Source organism: Gallus gallus, chromosome 8 (assembly GCF_016699485.2).
Source record: "Gallus gallus isolate bGalGal1 chromosome 8, bGalGal1.mat.broiler.GRCg7b, whole genome shotgun sequence".
Taxonomy (NCBI): Eukaryota; Metazoa; Chordata; class Aves; order Galliformes; family Phasianidae; genus Gallus; species Gallus gallus.
The window spans coordinates 20,155,328-20,176,205 of NC_052539.1; the positions used below are offsets into that span (position 1 = coordinate 20,155,328).

Below are 20,878 nucleotides of genomic sequence, written 5' to 3' on the forward strand. Positions count from 1 at the left end.
GGGAGGAAACGGCTGTGCTGGAAAACTTTGGGACCAGGAGCTGGGAGAGAGGCAAAGCTGGAGGAAACCGTGACGGGGAGCCAGTGGGGCTGGTAGAGCTGAGGGGACACCAGAGGAATGGGGGATGGGACCAGGACAAGGAAATGAGGACAAACAGCTGGGATACAGGGGGTGAAGTGGGGCTCATCCAAGCCCAAACACCCAGGTCTGCCCCAGCCCTTGCCAACACGACAGCAGTGCCCTCAGTGCAGCTCCCTGTGCACGGCAGCCACTGCGTCCCTGTGGAGCAGAAGCTGCTCCAGTGTGGGGTCCTAACCTGGGGGTCTACAGCCCCCCCCAGCCTCACCTCATTGTGCTGCAGTTAATTGGGGCAATGCTCTAATCTCTACCTGCCATTGATTTCAATTCAGCTCCAATTTTCTTCTTTGACCTTCTCTCCTCCAGACCCTGCTTGCAAACAGAGCACAAATCCTCAAACATCCCCTTCATTTTTCCCTGAAAAATTCCAGCGCGCCCCAACCACCGATGACTGATGTCTTTTTGGGTGTGATGTCTGGGAACAAACACTGCTACCCACATGGGCACCCTGCCCAGATGTGCCCAGCTTGGCTTTGGCATGGGAAGGGAAGCGGTGATGCTCTGAGACCACCCCAACCTCACACTCCTCACCTTTCATATAAGCACTGGGTTGGAAACGGGATGGAAACATCGCCAGCTCCCCAAGTGGCTTCCTGACGTCTGCAAGGTGACCATAGGGGTGACAGTCTCACTCATGAGGAAGGAGAGTGAAGAGCTGTTGGGTGTCCCTGAGCCACATACAGGTGCATCACATGCTGGGAGACATGCTCCCTTCTTCTCACAGCTGAGACCACCGCAAGGCAAAAAGAGACCAAGGGACTTCCAGATGGTCACCTTCAGGACGGCTGCCTGCTCTCCACTTAAACACTAACCTGAGCCCCAGCCTTGCAGGGTTGGGATGCTCCAAAGGCAGGCTGAAAGGGAAGAGCTGGGGGAAGGTCTCCCCTCCTCCATGTCCCTGGGGCCATGGATGGGACACGGCCACCAGCAGCACCCAGCTCCCCAGCGCCACTCTCTGTGCCGTGATCTGGAACGGGAGCAGCCACTCGGAAGCGGTTAGGATCAGGTTGCAATGTGCTGGCACTAATGAGCAGCAGACAGGGGGCTGCAGGAAGTGACTGGGAGATGTCCCCCAGCGAGACAGAACCAGGGGCAACGGGGGGAGCTGCTGCTGGGGGCGTGGGACGGGAGAGGCATCATCCCTCAGCACCCATCCCCTCCTGGCACCCCAAAATGGGTGGGGAACCTCCGCCAAAGTGCTTTTCTCCAGAAATCCTGGCTGCCAGAATTCTAGCCCTCCTGAGGCCCTTCTTTTCCTGGCAGCAATTCACTATGTAAAGAGGCTGGGTATTTATAATTATGCTCAAAGTGGCCACTTTGAAAATCTATATGTCTCTAGGCTCCCTGTACATCATAATGTCAACTCTGTGAATGGAGGCATCCATCAGGGGCCTCACATCACAGACCTCGGAGCTGTGATAAACACCCGGGAAATGCTCGCTGAACCCCACGTCCCACTGCTGCCTGCTGGGGAACAGAGCTGCTTTTCGCGGGGTGCCAATGGGGCTCCTCCAGGAGGGACAACGCCAGGTGAGACACTGATCAGCGATGGGATGAGCACCTCCAGTCAGAGCCTTCCTTCCTCTCTGCCCCCACTGGGAAGAGGGACCCAACGGAGCCACCCCCCCCAGTTCTGCATCACCTCCTTGAGAAGTGGGGCCGGCGTTGGTTCCCACGGGAGGACGGAACGCTGCTCCCTGCTGACCACGCAGGCTTCCCTAACACTTTGCCCAGGCTCTTCTTAAAAATTTATTGCTCTGTTGCAACGTGAAAAATAAGACAGAGAAGTAATCATTAGTATAACTATAACTCCCCGTGCAATAGCCCCACTTGTAAATTGAGATTTATGATTGCAGCTGCCGATATTTTAGAGGCCGGTGCAAGCAGCGGTGGCAGCACAGCCCAGCTCCGCGCTGCCCCGCCGCAGTTACAGTTTATCACAATCTGCAGAGATTATTGCAATGAATAATACACAACAGGCTGGCAGTGAAGAACTATTCCCGATCAAACGTTTCTGTAAACAACTGAATAAATAATATCGCTCAGCCCCTCTTTAGAGCCCTCGGAGGCGCAGGGAAATCTCTCATTACTCAGCAGGAAGGCAGCGGGGGGCTCGGAGGGGAGGGACGAGGGGTGTCTGGGCACCGTGGTGGCGGTAGTACAGGGGGGTCCCAGCCGGGTGATGGCACTGCAATGGGAGCGGGGCTCGGTGTGCTCCGGTAAATGTCAGTAGGTAATGTGACACAGGCAGGGGTGTGCGCCAGCGGCTGTGGAAAGGACATTTCTTACACGGCTGGAAGGATAAAGTTCAGCTTGTAGCCCGGGGTTCCCACAGCCACGCTGAGCTCTGGCTGCGCCCACCCATGTTGCCTCACCGGCACCGCGTCCTCATCCAGCGGGCACTGTGCGCAGACCCCCTCCCAACCAACGTCACCCTGGGATGCCTCATTCGATACCCAAACCCTGCAGTGCCCACTCACAGACCAGCAGTGGGACAAAGACACCCCCAGGCAGGACTGTCCCCCCCAGGACAGATCCCTGCTCCCCGCGCCCGGCTGCAAAGGACGAGGGGAGCAAAGCAGTGAAGTTTGCATCCCTGCAGCGCCTGCTCTGCCCAAGCCTGTGGAATAGGCTCCAATTAATCCCCCCTCAGCTTGGCCCGCCCGCTTCATTACCTCCCCTTGATGAGAACCATCAGTGGGGCCTGTATGATTTTGCTAATTAGCCTCACTTCGTTTATCATTTCCATTTTCTCCCAGAGACGCTCGGCTTGCTGGGCGACAGCTTCATCTCCTGCTGAAACAATGCGGCCCCTTCTGTGCCCGTCTCACTTAGCGCTGTCACCGCAGCCATTATGAAATTGGGGTTTCATTTACACACTAATTAAACATTACAGCTTGTTCACAATTACAACATGGGGATGAGGAGGTAACTAATTACTTAAGAAATGAGCTAACATTTATCTCTCGTTCCCACCCCCAGCCCACTGAGGTTGGAAATTGTTCGGTAGCGACAGCCTCCAAGCCCACGTACCCCTTGGGGCCATATCCCTTTGAGGCTGTGTCCCTTTGGGGCTGTGTTCCCTTGGGACCGTCCCCAGACCCCAGCCCCAAAGGGATACAAACCCTGTTCCAGGGACGATGGGGCCACAGAAGAGCCAATCCTGCTCCAGGAGCATGCAAGGGATGGGGGTCTTCATGGGCAGCGAGGACACCCGCATGCCTTCCATGTTCTTTCTGGTGATGGGCAACTCATCTTGAAAAAGACATTCTCTTCGGGGAGGAATTAACATTTAAAAATGAGAATCATTAGAGTAAATAAAGCAGGCTGTCACTCGGATCTAAAGGCAATGCTGAGTGTGGGCTCAGGACACTGCCACGTACTGGGAATCAGGCGAGGGGAGGAGTGAGGAACCCATGCTTGGCCTGAGCTGGAGAGTGAGGCAGGAGATGGATATTCAGGTTGGATAACAGGAAAAAATTATTCTCCTAAAGATCTGTGATGCAGTGGCACAGCTGCCCAGGGAGGTGGTGGGGTCACCATACCTGGAAGTGTCCAGGAGATGTGGGCATGTGGCACTGAGGGACGTGGTGGGCTGGGCTGGGTGGGATGGTCCCAGAGGTCTTTTCCAACCTTAATGATTCTGTGGTTGGATGGAGGCTGCAGGCAGGAGATGAGGCTGGGGGCTGAGAGGGAGGCTGCAGGCAGGTAACACCTAGAGTTGCTCACGAAGGGAAGAGCAGCAGAGGAAGGGGATGGTGACACGGACTATCTTGGGACAGCTGGGAGGTGGCAGCCGGGCTGTATGGTCATCTGCAAGCCACCCATGCATTGCCTGGAAGCTTCTGCAGGCACTGGGAAAAGGCTGTGCTGCTGCTGGGCTTCTGAAACGCGCGAGAGTCCCCCCACAAACAGCCCTAAGCAGTGGAAATGCTCTCAGAAAAAAAACCACCTCGTCCAGCACCAGGCAATTAAGGTTCTTTTGCAACTCTTAACCCGTGATTTTGAGACAAAGAATTCGGCCTTGGCATAATTTGAACTGCTAATTGCTTTCCTGATCCGCAGTCAGAGAACTGAGATGGAGTCTGGGCACCAAAAAAAAAAAAATATAATAAATCACCTTCCCTGTGCGGGAGGGAATTCAGAGCCACTCTCCGGGGAAGGGGATGCTCTCTTCTTCCCTTGAAGCAGCTTAAAAAATAATGATCAGGAAACGGTTAAGCAAAAGGGGGGGTGAACTGGTGGTTGGAAAAAAAAAATAATAAAAAAAAAAATTCACACCACTTTATAATAATAGTAACGACTCATTCCCATAGTTTTATCCTTCCTGTCTTTAGCCCACAAAAAAAAAAGAAAAAAAAAAAAAAAAAGGAAAAAAAAAGAAACCCTGAGCTAAACTACTGACACTGGCTGGGAGCTTAGAACTGCCGCATCAAACAGAGCCCTTGAATCTCCTGAACATAATTGTGCTGCCCTCTAACCTCAACCTTCAATCAGTGCAGTTTAACTATCTCATTTTAGCCTACAGGACACACCCCTCTGCTAACTAGCAGCCATATTCTTCTCATTAGGAGACTGCTCTGTACAGGAGCATGGAGGCAAATCCGTTGTCTCTCTTTTTCTCTCTCCCTCTGCTGCTCTGGGTTGTTATACGTGTGCTTCTGGAGGGGAAGAACACGAGCAGGGGGCTTGGCGGGTGCTGGAGATGGCCCAGCTGCCAAACTCTGGGTCCCCTGGGTCTGGAAATAAAGCCACACCACTCTTTCTCGTGTGGAAACGCACAGCCTGCAGGCACGGCCCTGCCAACCTCAGTGCCAGGCGCTTGGTGCTGGAGGTGCTCCTGCTTTGCTTCCTGCATGCAGCCAGAATGGGCCCCGGGGTGGCAGTCGTGGTCCTGCAGGGCCAGGCGGGGGCATGCAGGGAAGCACGGGGCAATGCAGAGCAGGATGGGGCTGTGCACCACAGGAAAACTCTGCCTACGTGGGGAAAACTTACCGAGGGTTGCCATGTGTTATCCATCACTGGTGAGCTTTGCATCAAGTCACTGGCAATGGTTTTGTCCATGCTTGAAGGTCAGCTCAAAGCCGTGTGGCAGTGACGCAAGATGGTTCTGCTAGCTGCCTGAGCTGAAGGGCCACACATGCCCTGCTGCCACTGGAATACAGGACACGGCAGCTCGGTGCCAGCAGTGTGGACCGAAGCACCCACCCCAGTGGTGACTGTGACTTTATCTCCTGCCTCCCATCCCAGCCAGCACCCCCACGCCTGCAGCACCCACCTTAAGCCCCTCTGTGGGTTTCAGTGATGCAGAAATCACGGAACCCCAGAATCACTGACGCTGGAAAGGATTGCTATGATCACCCAGTCCCACCCACCCCACCATGCCCGCTGACCACGTCCCTCAGTGCCACATCCCCACAGGTCTTGGACGCCTCCATGGATGGTGACCCCCCACCTCCCTGGGCAGCTGTGCCACCGCATCACCGCTCTTTCTGAGAAGATTTTTTTTCCCAATATCCAACCTGAACTGAAACGCAGTCTTCAGACAGAGCAGATCCCTCTGAGCCCACCCGAAAGCTCCAAAGGAGCACAGTCAGTGAGGCCGGGCAGCGGCCAGGCTGGTACAGCTCTGCCTTCGCCCTGAGATTTGGGTGCTGGCATCCTGGAAGCAGGATGTGCACGGGCAGGGAGGGATAAGAACACAGCTCTGGGTGGATTTGGACCGCTCGGTGCCTGTCCTCCCCACCCTGCAGCATCCTCCCCATCCACACCTCATCCCTCCGTCCCGCTGAGTTATGCCAGCTATTAACACGCTCCAAGTTCGTTATCTTAAAGAGGCCACTCAGGACACGGGGCAGCGATCCTTAAAGCAATTAATGCAATCCTTTGATTTCAGGGGATAATGTAGGAGCCGCTGGGCTGCCTTAAAGAGGGGACTGTCAGCACCGGAGCGAGGAACGGTCACGGGTCAGAGCGTCGCGGCGCAGAGGTACCCGTTAGCTCTTAACAAGACACGGGGGCAGCTGCCAGGGCTGGCTGCTGTCAGAGCCCTCCTCACCCGGCCCAGCTCCCTTCCAGGGAGGGGAAAGTGGCAATGCAGGGCTTTGGCTGCTGCCCCCGTGGCGATGTGATGCGCCCACCGAAGGCACGAAAGTTTCCTCTTTCTTTCTTTCTTTCTTTCTTCCCTTCTTTCTTTCTTCCCTTCCTCGTTTTTCAGAGCACGAGTTCTCTCTTGGCGAAGACTTCTGGGGGAGGTGGAGAGAAGCAGGAAGCCAAAGAGAACCATCTCGCCAGTCAAAGCCTTTAACAACTATTTTTAATATCAGGCAGAGGAACAAGATTTTGAAATGAAACAGCCAGCGCCGCTTTGATGGGCGAGCGACAGATCTTGAAACAAGGTCCATTCCCTCCTCCTTCACTAACTAACAGCCATATTTCTCTCATTAAAGACAATCTGGCCGTATTTTCAAACTTCTTAACAAGGCGATCACCGTAATTTGAGATTTCTATTATCCATGCTCCTATTACTGCAGTCTTTTAAGCAGCCGTCTTTTTCTTTTTTTTTTGCTTTCTTTCCCCGATTTTGTCTCTCCCCTCAAACTGCCATCAGTGGTAATGACGTGCAGGAAACAAGAGCACCGAGAACCAGCTCTTCTTTTTTTCCCTTCTCCTTTTTTTTTTTCCCCCTTCTTTTTGGTACTCGCTCGTGCAGGGGGCACCAATAAGGAATAGAATAAAACAGCGAAATGAAGTTTGGTTATCTCTGATCGGGAGTTGGGCCGTTAATCCGCCCAGGAGCTCACTCGGAGCCCAGGCACCACCTTATCTCCCCCGTCCACCACGGACCCCCTCCCCGTGGACCCCCGGCTCTCCCCTTCCCGAAGGCGCCCGGCCGCAGCCCTCCCTGCCCCATTAGTCCTTGGCTGGGCTCTGCCAGATGGATGCAATTTGCATAATATCAGCGGCAGAGGCTGGCAGATCAACCGGGGTCAGGCTCTGACATCTCCAGCACAGTCTATCTCCGAGTGCTAATTTGGACTGCATTGATCTCTCTTTCTGATTTCTTTGTCATTTACGTCTGCAATGGTTTGACAGGAGATACAGAGACAGACAAGGGGGGAAAAGAAGGGGAAGGGGGGGGGGGCAGAACAGGAGAGAAACAAAGATTGTAGTTACAGATGTCTTTAAGGGAAAAAACAGATTAATCCAAGGACTCCTCTGAGGGTCGCAGCTTTGAAACATCCTAATTATCCCATTCTTATGAATTCCTGTACAGACTTAGAGGGGGGTCTTGTCAGGGAACTCAGGGGAATGGAAACTTGTTAAATTGCGGTGCAGCTCTCCGGCTGGCTGCTACCCCTTCCCTCTGCACCTCGCAGCCGTGTCTCATTAGGAGAAGTGGGGTGGTTGCAGGCATCCCTCCGCACCTCAGTGATGGCTCTCGTTAGGGCCAGGAGGAATGGGCACGGAGCTTTGCTCACCGCCCTGAGGACCAGGAGGTGTTCCCGAGTCACCCCGGCAGCCCAAGGGGACGGGGAGGTGGGAGCAGAGGCAAGGAGGATGCTGCAGACCAGAGAGAGCCACCAAGTAAGGACCGTCCCGGGGCAGGCCGTACCACCCGGTCCCCAGCAGTGGGTCAGGGACACGTGGCTTGAAGTTCAAAGACATTTCCATACTATTAATTGAGACGTTTATGTTCATTAACAGGAAACTCTTCCCCTCTCACAGGTAAGAGAGGACAAGCCACCACTCAGCCTTGTCTGGGACATGTCGCAGAGAGACACTAAGGCACCAAAGAATCCACGGGGAAATCAAAATGTCACTCAGTGTTTTACGTCGCTGCTTTCTACAGAAAAAGCTCTCTGGAAAGTTAATGATCTTCCCAGGCCTCTCACCTACCACGTGTCTTGCAGTGCGTGAGGCTGCAGCACGGTGCACCAAACGCTGCTTGCTTCAGAACAAGTGCCTACAGGAGGGATGTGCTGCAGGACAGCCAGCCAGCCAGCAGCGGGATGGGTCCGAGCCAGCGCACAGGGCTCTCTGTAGTGCAGGTCAGTTCAGGTCTGCAAGCTCCTGCTGTTGAGACCGGCTGCTTTGTAACACAGAGCATCCCCAAAACACACCCTCACCAGTCCCTCCCGCGCTCCCGGTACGCTGGCAATGGTTTGGCATGGGACGGCACGGCACGGCACGGCACTGCAGAGCGTGGCATCGCATCACACGGCACTGCATCGGGGCTCGTCCCAAGCAGCCCTGTAACTATCTCACCTCCACCTGAACGCCGGGACAGCTCCAGCAACATCCCCAGCACAGCGGGGCCGGGAGCGCACCGTGCCCCCCGTGTGCGCCATCGACTTTCGGCTGGGTAGGACGGAGGGGTGACTGCAGTCAACACAAACACTCAATCATCCTTCCTTTCTTTCTTCTGTGCCTCCTTTGTTAACTGCAGGAAACAGCTGAAAGACCTTGAGTTTCCCATTGTAGCGCGTATGGGAACAGAGCTGCAGTGATCAGAACATACCCCCCGCTGCTCCTGGGGAAAAAGGGAGAGCAGAATCTTTTCTAAAAAGGGTTTACGATTAGAAGAGTGTTCTGTCACTCTGGCGCGCAGTAATCCACTGCGCCACCAAGTCCCTTCAGAGAGATGTCGAAAACTTAAATGACTGAAAGCAAAAGAGCCCTGGCTCAGGTTCCCAGGCAGCCAGACATCCTAATTATCTTTAGATCCACTCCCACATGGAGGGGAGAGAGCACACAAGAGTAAAAAAAAAAAAAAAAAAAAAAGGAAGAAAAAGAAAGAAAAAGAAAGGGGGGGGAAAGAAAAAAAAAAAAAAGAGGACTGTCACATTGCTTTTTTCTTTTTTTAAAAGCTCGTCTCCGCTCACTGCTTTTCCAGCTGTGACACCTCTCACGGTAGTTAATTAGAATCATGTCAGCACGTTAATGTGCTCTGACTGGACGCTGACAACCCCAGCATGGACCCTCATCCCTCCCACGGGACGTGGGACCCCACTGTCCCCATCCCCGTCCCGCCGCGCTCCCTGCAGCACGCTCTGCCGGCCGGGCGCAGTGCCTCACCGCGGCACCTGTTTGGAGCTGCCTGACCTTTACCAGCGCTAATTCAGAATGACACCGCTCATTTGATGACATTTCTGTTTACTTTTCCTTAAGTCTCTTTTAATTATTTAACTCTTGAGTCTTTTCCCTTTTGCCTCAGGCTGCCTGGCAGAGGGAGCCCCGTTCTGTCCGTGGTGGCGGCCCCAAGGCAGCTCCCAGCTCTGTGCTCGGCTCTTGCCATCAGCACCCCTGGCACGGGGACGGTGGGCACTGCCGTGGTACAGCACTGCCTCTGCTGAGAGCCAAAGGATGGGAGCCTGCTCGGTCCCCAGAGCCAGCGGAGGACTGAGGCTGGAGTGAGAGGTGGCCAAAAAGCAGAGGGGAGCGTCACAAAACGCCGGTTCGTGTGCCAGAGAAAAGGACAGGGACTTGGAGCATCCCGAGAAGAAAGGAAAGGGGGAAAGGAAAGCAGGCTGAAATAAAGCTGCGGGGGGAGAGCGGGTGCTGACAGCTACAGGCACCATCCGTGTGCCCGCCCCGCACTTAGCAGGACGCGGGCAGGGCAGGGGCACCGCGGGCGCTGGCAGCCGGCGGCAGTTAATTAGAATCGTGTCACTAAGTAAATGCGCTCTGACTGGACTCTGACAGACGCTCACCTATGACACCGGGGGCCAGGAGACAATCCACATCAAACTACTGCAGTGTGACCCTTTTAACACAAAGAGTAAACTCACTGCACGTCGAGTTGAAGCTCATTAAAACTGTCTACTCTGCGAGCATCCCATTAACCTCCCTGTTAAAAACACGCAATTCCTCTTCTTCTATCCGAGGCCTAATTAATGCTCTGGATCAGGAACAATATCACGCCCTAACCTTCCGAGATTTCCAATCAGTAAATGAAAAGAGAAAGTCGGGGTTGGGAAAGCGCGGGCGCCTGCAGGGTTGCGCGCTGCGGGGCTGCTGACCCCCGGGCTGTGGGGCTGCTCCACCAGCCAGGCACGGCCCCATGGCACAGCGCACTGCTGCGGCCCCAGGACCATGCCGGCACCGTGCTGAGCCCACGGGTCCCGAGATCTGATAGAACCTGCAGGCTGAACTCCGAACTCCGACCATGCTTTGCAGACAGCCAATCCACCGCAGGTGGAAGCAGAGCGGGCAAATGAGAAATCAACTTTCAGAGCAGCGGTTTCTTCTGCGCATTTGGAAACTTCTCCCTTCCCTGGGTGCATTTTCGGTTCAATAACCGGCTCGCTCAGAGCCAAGAAACAACAAAGGCTTGAAGAAAAAGAAGGACGTCACCAACAAGCATTACTTAAACCACCTTATGTTGACTCAAACAGAGCATTCTGATTGTCATCCAAAAGCACCGCGGCTCAAACCATGAGCAACCCCTTAATCCTCCCTTCTTGAATAACAAACAGTAACGCACCATTTTTCTAATGTAATGACAATGTAAAATTAAGAGTAAAGGCTTATTACGTTACATTATTGATTAAAATGCGTGTAGGAAATATACTGTATTAGATGTAAGAAAGAAGAACCAGGTTTAACCCCTGGGCAACGGCAGGGAGAGCTGAACACGGTCTGATAGGTGCTGGTCAGTAAAACATGACCTTTCTTTAGGGAAACAGTTAAAAACAGTGCGAATATAGAAGGAAATCAATTACCGAAAGCAGGTGCCCCGCTGGCTGATTTAAATCTCAATTAAAACCTGTGATTTTAATCATTCTGATTTATATCAGTCTCCGCAGCTCCACAGAGAGACCTCGGTGTGAGAACAAGGCTGCACCGCTGCCATTGCAGGGACCTGCTGCCCTCAACTGCACAGAGCTCCCTCCAGCCATCAGGGAAGCCTCAGCCGTATTTCTCAAGGGACGTGGCCCTGGAGTTCCACCAGGTTCCACCACGAGCCCCCCTGCCCACGTGTGGCAGCTGCACAAGGTGAGGATCCCACATAGGATCCGGCCATGAGGTTCCCATATCGGAACCAGAGGGGAAATTACGCATGTCTTTGTTCGGTTCTCAGCCTTCCTTGGTTTGCACACTTCTGTGCACCAGTAACCATGAGAGCAGGTGCTGACCCCCACCTAGGGCAGCCCTGGGGACCCCACTCCACCCTCCAACTTCCTCAACCCTGCTGCACCCCAGGATCCTACAGAGGAGCAGGGAGACTCCAGACAACACAGGAGCATTTCCAAAGCCACAGCTAGCTCCAGGCTTGCTGCTACAGAAAGTAACAGGCAAGCAGATGTGCTGAGCTGTTCCCAGCTCTCTTCTTGAGGTAGCAGTCCTGGAAAGTGGGCATGGATCGGGCTGCGTGGGCAGGGCTGTGCCAGGAAGGGAGGGGCAGCCCAGGGCAGGAAATTCTGCAGGACACATGCCTGCTTCAGGACAAGGCAGCAAAGCCTTCCTAAAGGACTGGAGTGGTGAGGGATATTAGCAGCACCTTTCAACTCAATCAGGCAGAGACACACCTGAACAAGGCAGCGCTGAGATAAACGTGGGCAGAAACCAACAGCAGACAGATGATACTCCAGAGCTGGGGACGCTTTGTCAGAGTAGGAGATGATGGCAGCAGAGTGCTGCCGCCATAAATAAAGCAAGGAAAGATGAGGCACCAAACAACCCCGCGTCCCCCAGAGAGACTCCAGGAGAGGTTCAAGCCTCAAAGCAGGGCAGAACACAGCTCCTGCAGCCCCAGCTTGCTCCCCATCACCCCCAGTGTGGTACAACAGCAAGGCAAATCTGCTCCCAGGCAAGGAAGCAAATTTTAATGCTACCTCCGTCAATAATGCAACCAGATCCATAGTTCAAAAGGAGCTTGCTAATTAAAAGCTGGCGAGCTTTAAATAATTCATCTCCTTAACTTGAATTGATTTGAGAGTTTAATGGTTAGAGTCTTGAAACAATATTAAACAGCCTCCTCAAGGCCCAGGTAGCAGGTGACTTTTCCAAGTAAATCTTACCTTCTTGCAAACTTTACTGCTCTCAAGTCACACTGGATGAAAGGCTTGGAGGCAGAGGGAAGGCAGGGAAGACACAAGGCAGGCGAGCGTGATGCAGCCCTCTGAGGCACAGCAAACCTGGGCCAGCTCCCCGCCACCCACATATCCCACAGCCTGGCACTGCTCCTGCCCCAAAGACAACCGCAGTCCCCAGAGCACCCCAGAGCAGGGAGAGCTCCCAGCCCAGCACGCATCCCCTCTCAGCTGCAGCACCCCTGGAGCAACTCCCCAGGGGGCCTAAGAGCCAGGATGCATTCCCCCTTTCCAATAGTGTTGCAGGCACAACCTGGTGCATCTTCTTCCTTTCTGCCAGCCAGAGGCCACGGAGCCCTTTGGCTGGCCTTCAGCACCTGGCTTTGAGCAGCACTTCGAGCCATGGGGATGAGCAGAGCACGGCACCGGGTCACTCACCTATCCCGCTGTGAGGCCTCCCTATGTGCTGTAGGTTCAGTCCTTTGTTCATGTCTAAGAGTCCGTTCTTTGGCCAACTCCCCATGGCAAAGCTGTACGCCTGCAAGAGAGAAGCAGAGGGTCAGAGGTTGCACGGAGCACACGAGATACATTTTGGAGGGCACACGTGGGTCTGTGTCCCCAGCATTCAACAGATCCAGATACTGCCCCTAAGGAAACTTTGCAGGAGGTGCTGCAGGCCTGTCCCACTTCAGAGATGCCTAGGGCCTGACACTGAGGCTTGTACAGGAGTGTCACCATAGGCAGCCCCCAGCTCCATGGCTGGGTGTTTTGGGACACCTACAGCCCTTGGGCTCGCCACCTCCAGAAGAAACCCTACTGGGCCCCATAGAGCCCGTAACTCAGCCAGGACTGCTCCTGCCCCACTGCTTCTTGTGGCAGCACCCGGAGCCCGAGCGGCACAGCCCCTCCGGACAACGCCAACGGGGAAGCAGGCCAGCCCTGCACCATGCAAGTGCCCATAATTACAGCCTGACAGCCCCCTATCTCCTTCATCTTGAGGAATTAAGCTCACAATTGCATTGTGAGCCTTAAGAACGGCGCGTGGGCTTAGCACCACTCACACAGTGCTATCTCTGCCGCCGTGAGGGCCATTGTCCCCAGATGAGATCAGGTCAATCCTGCAGCGCCTATCTCCCTCCCGCAGCGGGGATCATCACTGCATACAGTCAGTCATTGCATGGAGGAGCAGTAGGGCTTCAAAAGCAAAGCCTGCTTTTGGGGCTGCCCCCAGTGCCCCTGCTCTGCTCCCTGATGCATGGCTGCCCCATGGGAACCATGGCTTTGGGGTTGGGAATTCACTGCCAGCCTCCGTAACGGTTTACGCTGCCTTGTTGCTCCTGCCTTAGAAAAACAGAGGGCTCCACGGGTAATTAATAGACAGCATTGCTAATCCTGTTGGGAGATGATTAGCAATTAAAACTCCTAATTAAGTCTATGCATAATTCACTGAAATTACACTTTGTGTGTACACAACATGTTCAACAAACGCGCTCTGATAACTTCATTGCTGGGATTGCTGGTGGCCGTGTGTGGGTCGGGGTGCTGTGCCCCATACCCAGTCCTGGGGTCTGGGTGCCAAACACAGCAGCTCTGCCTGGGGCTCCTGGCTCCCTCTCCTGGGCTGCAGCGGGTGGATGCAGAGCATCATGCTCCTGGCGAGGAGAAGCTCCATCATCATCCCAGCAAAGCCACAGCCATGCACGGGGCAAGGCTGCCTTAATACCCATCGGCCGAGCGCCCCGCACCCTTCTCACCTCTCTGCTGCTTAAAATCGGGGTTCATTGCTGTGAACAGGGCAAGGAGCCCACGCCGTGGATCTCCCAGATCAGCACCTCTTTTGCATAGCACTTTTGCTTTGTTAATCAAGGTCGTTTGGTACGACCGCGCTACCTGAGCAAACTAGCTAAGCAGCCCGGCTGGAAGTTGGCCTGACCACTGAAGGTCAAGTGTGCACTTATGCATATTCAAAGCTGTCTGCAGGATCGATTGGGTTTTAATTGTTTTTCCTGGGGTTTTGGAAGGAAGTGCCAGGGGCATTGATCGGTCCGGCTGAGGCCGCTCACACTCGGTGCAGTGGCTGCTGTCACCTCGTGGGCAGGCGGAAAGCAGCCGGGCTGGGGGAGGCGCAGCCAGCCTGGTGAGGGAGGAGGAGCTCTGCCAGCGGTGGATTGTATTCGAAAATAAAAGTTTTTTAATTAAAATTGGCGATTCTGAGCCGCCTGCCGGCAGCAGCCACACAATCAAGAACGAAGAGCTTTGCTGTTTAATATTTAAAGACAACGTTTAATCTTTAAACAGGAAAGTTCTTCTTCTGACTGTTAAAGCAAGCACCCGACACAAGGTCCCGATGCCAGCACCGGTGGCTTTTTGCCCTTTTTGCCAGGCAATGAGGTGCCCTATGAGCTGAGTGGCAATAGGTGGGTGGAGTGGCAATGGGTGCTGCCCTATGAGGTGAGAGCAGCACCCCGCAGCATTCCGCTCCCATCTCCACTCCAACCGTACAAAAACCGTGGGTACCTTTTCAAAAAGCTCTCCTAAAATACTTTGGGTCAGAATTGTGATTCAAGTACGAACTGAGCCCCTCTGATCTGCTACGAAACACCACGACGACGTTTGCAGAACCATTTTCCAGCAGTCTGAACACAGCTGTTTCCGTTCCATTCCATTCTCTCCCTTTTTTTTCCTGATTCTGTTTGTAATTCTGTGAAGGCCGCATTTACCTCCCGGCCAATGCTCCTCTGCAGTCAGATGATTATTAATTATATTTATTTACTTATACAATCCCATAGGCATACGCGGCAGTTCACAAATACAGCCCTGGGTCGCTCCCTGGTGCAGGATCTCAAACCAAAGGTAAGCAGATCCTCCCGTGATAAATGGGAGCTAAGAGCAGCCGGACATCAGGAGCAGACTCTATTTCCACGCATGCAACCAGCACCACAGATAATCCACGTCCCATTAACAGGACTGGGCTGGGGAATAAGTCCTTGGGCAACTCATACCTTGCATAACCTGCAGGATACTCAAGCTGGGGGGAAGCAAAGTGGGGAGGTGCTATGGGACAGCACTTGGGGTACAGCAGGCTCGGCCATGGAGATGCTGCACACTCCCTGCACTGGCACACGCCGAGCTGATGCATTGATCCAAGTGGGCTCAACGATGCCCCATCATTTATTTATGGGAAGCACCCAGCAGAGTTCAGCAGACACCTCACAGGGGCTGGCAGTGCCACGTTCCCTGTCCTGTCTGCCACGTCGATGCCGTGACCCATGCGGTGTCTTTAAAGGTTTAACATGCTAACGGTAATTTCAATATTCATATGCACCACACGGGGAAAGTAAAGTATTTCCCTTTGGAGGAATCTTCCCAGGAGTGAAGACCATTGGTGGGTTGACAAAATACTGAAGGATGGGGATGGGAAGTGGAGGGAGCAGGACCCCTGTGCACAACAGCCTACGGATTGAGGCTGACCCCTGACATCCTTGCAACAGAGAAAATGACTCTGCGACAGCAAAAGCATCTTCTTCCCTTCGTCATGTCAACTGCGTGTCCAACATAAGCATTTCCCTCGAACCCACCTCATTCTGCTGCTTCCATGATGGGGTGTCAGGGTTTTACATTACTTCGTGTGTTGGAAGGAAAAGGGAGGTCAAGCTAAGTGGGCTTTGAAACAGAGCTTAACGTGTCCTTGGTGCCACTCTGTCATCTACAGCTTTGGGGCTGAGAGTGCCTTTGGGGCAGCGGATCCCTGACCATCCCGTATCATTGATTGCAAGCTACAGGAAGGAGAGGAATGGGAAATATCTTGCTGGGATTCCTTGCCATGCAAACTCACCAGCACGACGAAAGGAGAGGGCAAACGAACACCACCGAGGCCAAACCACGCAGCTTGGCTGGGGCTGAAAACACATACGTAGGAGTAGGAAAGGAGCAGGAGGGCGAGGAGGGAGTCTGATCCCCCAGCACTGTGCAGCACAGCATCCCCTGCAGCCCGGCTGCGGCAGGCAGGAATTTCCCCCACGCCGCACCAGCCCAGGTGCAATGTGTCCCTGCTAAGCAGTTTAGTCAGCAGGGCTGCCGCATTCGCAGCTTTTCAAGTGTTTTTAAATCACTTACAAAAGCGGGATTAAACGATCAGGAATTCCATTTAATAGGACAAATAAAGAAATAACAATCTGCTCCGTCGGCCCTGCGAAAGGCAGGTTTGATTTAAGGGGAAAAAAAAAAAGAAAAACGTTAAAAAAAAAGTATAAAAGAGGGAGAGAAAAAAAGGAAAAGGGGGGGGTGGAAAAAAAAAGGATAATGTGTGTTTACTCAAGCAAAGAAAAAAATATTTAAGTGATGTAGGAGAGAAGATTGCGGTAACTAGTGAAGAATAACATCGTCTGCTTTGCTGTCAAATCACACAAGAATTTCAGTAATAGATTCTCATTCTGACACTCAATTCAATTCGAAGGTGATCCTGCTTTATCCCAACACATCAAATATTAAACACTCGTATTAGCCAGGGTGCCGTCGCCTTTCCCGGCTTAGACGCGGCAGGAAGCTTTTCCCCTACTTTCTCTCACCCGCTATAATATTCTCAATGTTATCTAAACATGCCTTCATACACTGGGGTTCTTTATCAATCCCATTTGGGGAGGGAGGGGGGGGGTACTTAAAACGGTATTAGTTTGGGGGGCTTTTATTATTATTATTTCCAAAGCTTTTCAATTTGGTGTGGAAACAGCTTAGAAAAAAAAGGAGGAGGGAGGGGAGGCGGCGAGAGAGGGAGACGGAGCGCGAGAGCGAGGGAAAGTATAAGAAAGGGAAAAGCAGCCAGCAGCTCTTGTTTGACTGATGCCTTTCAACAAGGGCAGTCTAGCTTGTCAAAGCCCGGGCTCGAGATGAATTGGCATATCTATTCAGCCTGCCTCTGGATGTCATGCAATACAGTTTCATATTCCCAGATAAGGCATGATAAGCAATTGCTGCCCTGACACCGACTCCATCCATCCCTGCCTTTCTCTGCGTGCGCCTGGGTGACTTACGGGGCTCTGCGTTGCATTTGCATCAATACAGCGGCAAGAGGGGCTGCACAACTCACCAGTAACCCCCAGCCAGCACCCTGCATCAATGGGGACTGCTTCCCACAGACCCCAGTCCATGGGAGGATGCAGCCTGTGTGTTTTCTCCTTGCTGGAGCGAGCAGCCCATGCCATGGCATTGCTGTCCATGAGAGCACCGCAGCGCACACACGTGGTGCACGCGCACCCTGAAACTGTAGTACTGCTGGTGTTGCAGCACTGCCTGCACACACGGCCTGGGGGAACCCGCAGCTGGGCTCCGACAGTGCCCAGGGAGAGCCACTGCCTGCCCAAATACCTGCAGCACAGGCAGGTAAGGCTTTCCTGCTTCACAAAGGGAAACTGAGGCATGTGGTCCTTCCCATCCAGAGGTGGCCTTGAGCAGCTTGCTTGCTCACAAGCCAGCAATAGCGTGCACATTCACTGCTCTAACTCAGTTTCAGGAGGAGCAGGATGGACCCAACCCACAGCAGCAGCCCTGCAGGACCAGCAGGCGTTGGGGCTTGTGCAACGCCTGCAAGCCTGCCTCTGCTGTGTCAAAAGTGCCAGGCAGTTTAGGCTTCACGTGTCCATGTGTTTGAACAAGTCTCTGCCTTGCTCCCAGACTGAGGATTATCCTGGATAAAATGTTCTTGGCTGCTGTGTGCTCTGTGGATGGTGACGTGCTAGGTTAAGGCCTCTGGGACCTGGGTCCGAGCCTTGGGTTTGGGATCAAGAGAAACAAGGCCACGGGTGTGGGTGACTGCAGGGCTGGGAAATGGGACTGTGCACACAAGCGGGGAGCAGCAGTGCTGGAACAGCCAAGGAAGAGAGACACAGAGCCTTTCCCTCCTGCCACCCCGAGGTGGGCTTGGTGAAGAATATGACATGAAGCCAAACCCAGCAACGTCTTCACCCACAGCCACATCCCCTTCCAGGTGGCTGAGCAGGGACCAGGCAGAGTCTCCTTGGCTGCTCCTGGGGAAGATGGGAGCCGAGGCGGGGAAGAAGCCTGCAGTGGGGCTGGGACACAGGCACAGGTTGGCACTACCCTGGAATCAGACCGTCAGCCGCTGCGGATGTGAGCACAGAGATGAGTGGGGCACTCTGCACACACACTTCCCTCCACGGATTTCACAGATCACGAGCCACCAAAGAGCTGCTGTTTGGCTGCGTTGCATGAGGCCGCTGCTCACCACCACCACCTCCTCCTCCAGCCCCCTAACACACGGTCCCATGATCGACCCCCACACCACGCCAAAGCAGAGCCGGCTCCGGGTTCACTGTCAAAACACCTGAGCCCTTTTGAAAGGGGAATCTGTCCCCCTCGATTTCTATTTTTACACAGACGCACGCTCTTCTCTCCCTCGCTCGCTGTTTAATTTCCGTGTGAGAGGGAAGCAGGTGCCCGTGCTCCCGTGAGCTCTCCCTTCTCGAGGCTTTTTTTTTCCCTTCTTGGATCCTGCCCCATTAGTTTAGTGCCCAGCCATCTGCGACGTCTCCTGTAATGCTGTCCCCCTTGTGTACCAGGGAGCTTTTCCATTAGCGCCTTTAATATTCTGACACCTTAGCAGAGGCTGCTATTACATTCAAACACTGATCGCCCTGTGAAATTACATCGCAGGGCTTGCTAAAATGGAATTGTGTATAATCAGGCTCCTCCATGCACTGTCAGTCCCATCACAAATACAACGTAAAGCAGGCTTATGGATGGGCTTAGCAGCTGCTACAAGTGTATTTTTTTTTAATAGATGAAGTATCCCTTATTTAAAGCATTTCCTTAAGAAAAAAAAAAAAACATAAAAAACCCCACACAAACCAACAAACAGTGAAAGACAAATCAACAGCTGCTGCACTATGTTAACCGTACCGCCGCTCTCTTACAAACATGTTATTTACTAAGGTAGCTATCTGTTTATCTATAACTACATCAAACAGAGAAGGAGGGTGAGATAACGATAGTTAGTTAAACAGACAGCCGAGGAGATATCTGCCACCGGGAAATAATAGCTAAATAAAAAGTGCCATTATGGACTGCTGGGAGGGGAGGGGGGACCCAGCGCTCTCCCTGTGCTGCTCCCACAGCACGGTGCTGCCTTCGGAGGCTCCAGCTTGCAGGGGCAGCTGTGCCCCACGCACACCCCTAAAGCTCCCCATGGCTGTGCCAGATAAATGTGGACTGGCTCCCCAGCTGTCTTCTGTTCCAACGAAGGCTGCAACGGGTTATGACAGAAGTGTTTCAGGCGGATGCAGGAGTGGCGCGTCAGAGAAATGAGCTCTCCAGCTCTGAGTTGAAAACACTGCACCTTACCATGCCCTAAAGGTTATGCTGTCTGTCTGCCGTGAGATGCGACGGCGCATCGCCTGAGGGAGATTTCCTGAGGCGCTCTGACCCTTCTGCCATCTCCTCCGAGAAGCTTTTGCAGAAACATGAGGCTGCAGCTCATTTCCACACACCTGGAGGGAGCCAGCCCGGATCAAATGTGCTGGGAGCAGGCAGAGCACGGCGCTGGGACTCGGCCCGGGGACCAAAACTAACGCTCTGACATTTCCCTTCATCCTAAATCACGATGGAAAAGCCAAAATATTGTAACATTTCACTGTGTGGGAATGGTTCTGCTTGGGAACCTCAAAGCAAAACCCAGCGACAGAAACGCTGCCCTCTGCAAGGAGCAATCTATTCTGGCGCGAGCACTGATGTGACATTTTGACTCCAGCTTTCCCAGTGCAAAACAAAGCCATTTGTCCACGGCAGACGTGCACACAAGTGCTCTGGGTGTTTTCCGAGGGCCATATCCATTGATGGTCATGCTACTGGGCACAAACATGCCAGAAATCATACGACCACAGAATGCTGTGGGCTGTAAGGGACCTTAAAGCCCATCCAGTTCCAAACCCCGTGCCGTGGGCTGGCTGTGACCCACCAGATCAGGCTGCCCAGGTCTCCATCCCGCCCGGCCTTGAAATGGGGAAGTCTGGGACTGTGGAGGCCCATGGACGAGTATTCTGTTCTTGCAACTCAGGCTCTGTCGGATAGGAAAGAAGTCAGAGATTGATCCTGCAGGTCCTTCTCACCAGAGGGGCATGGAAACCTGTGCCCTGCAGCCCCTTACCTCCTCTTCCTAGAGAGCGGACTTGCATAAGCAGAAAGCAACTTTCACATTTGAAACGACTTTAAGCTAAAAGAGGGGAGATTTAGATTAGATGCAAGGAACAAGCTTTGTATAATAAGAGTGGTGGTGAGGCACTGGCACAGCTTGCCCAGAGTGGTGGCAGGTTCCACGTCCTTGGAGACACCCAAGGTCAGGCAGAGCAGCTGATGGAGCTGTAGGTGTCCCTGTTCATTGGAGTTGGACTAGATGGCCCTTGAGGGTCCCTTCCAACTGATATGATTGTTTGATTTGGCCAAGCACCAACTCAACAGAGCTATGGGACTCGGTGAGCTGCAAGAACAGAATAAAGTTTCTCAGCACTCCCCCAAGACGTGAAACCACTCAGAGGAGACAGAGCTAGAATAGCAAGAGAAAGAGGGGAGATTACAAAGCAAAAGGCACCAGGGAAAAGATCAGTAAAGATGAGGAGGGCAGTGGCCACATCCCTTGCCCACGCAGGAGGCCTCATGGCAGTGGGGAGGGAGCACTGAGGTGAGTTAACAAGGCA

The 20,878-nt window shown here is 53.4% G+C and overlaps 1 protein-coding gene across 8 annotated transcripts in view; it reads right to left on the minus strand.

Moving 5' to 3' along the window:
- Positions 1–20,878, minus strand: part of ERI3 (ERI1 exoribonuclease family member 3) — a 97,213-nt gene that overhangs the window by 13,198 nt on the left and 63,137 nt on the right. For all 8 annotated transcript variants that reach the window (XR_003076577.3, XM_046944851.1, XM_015291305.4 and 5 more), the window contains one exon: positions 12,612–12,711. Coding sequence is in view for 7 of the 8 variants with exons in the window: in XM_046944851.1 (XP_046800807.1) it covers positions 12,612–12,711 (100 nt within the window). In the remaining variant the exon portion in view is untranslated. The remainder of the gene's footprint in view (positions 1–12,611; positions 12,712–20,878) is intronic.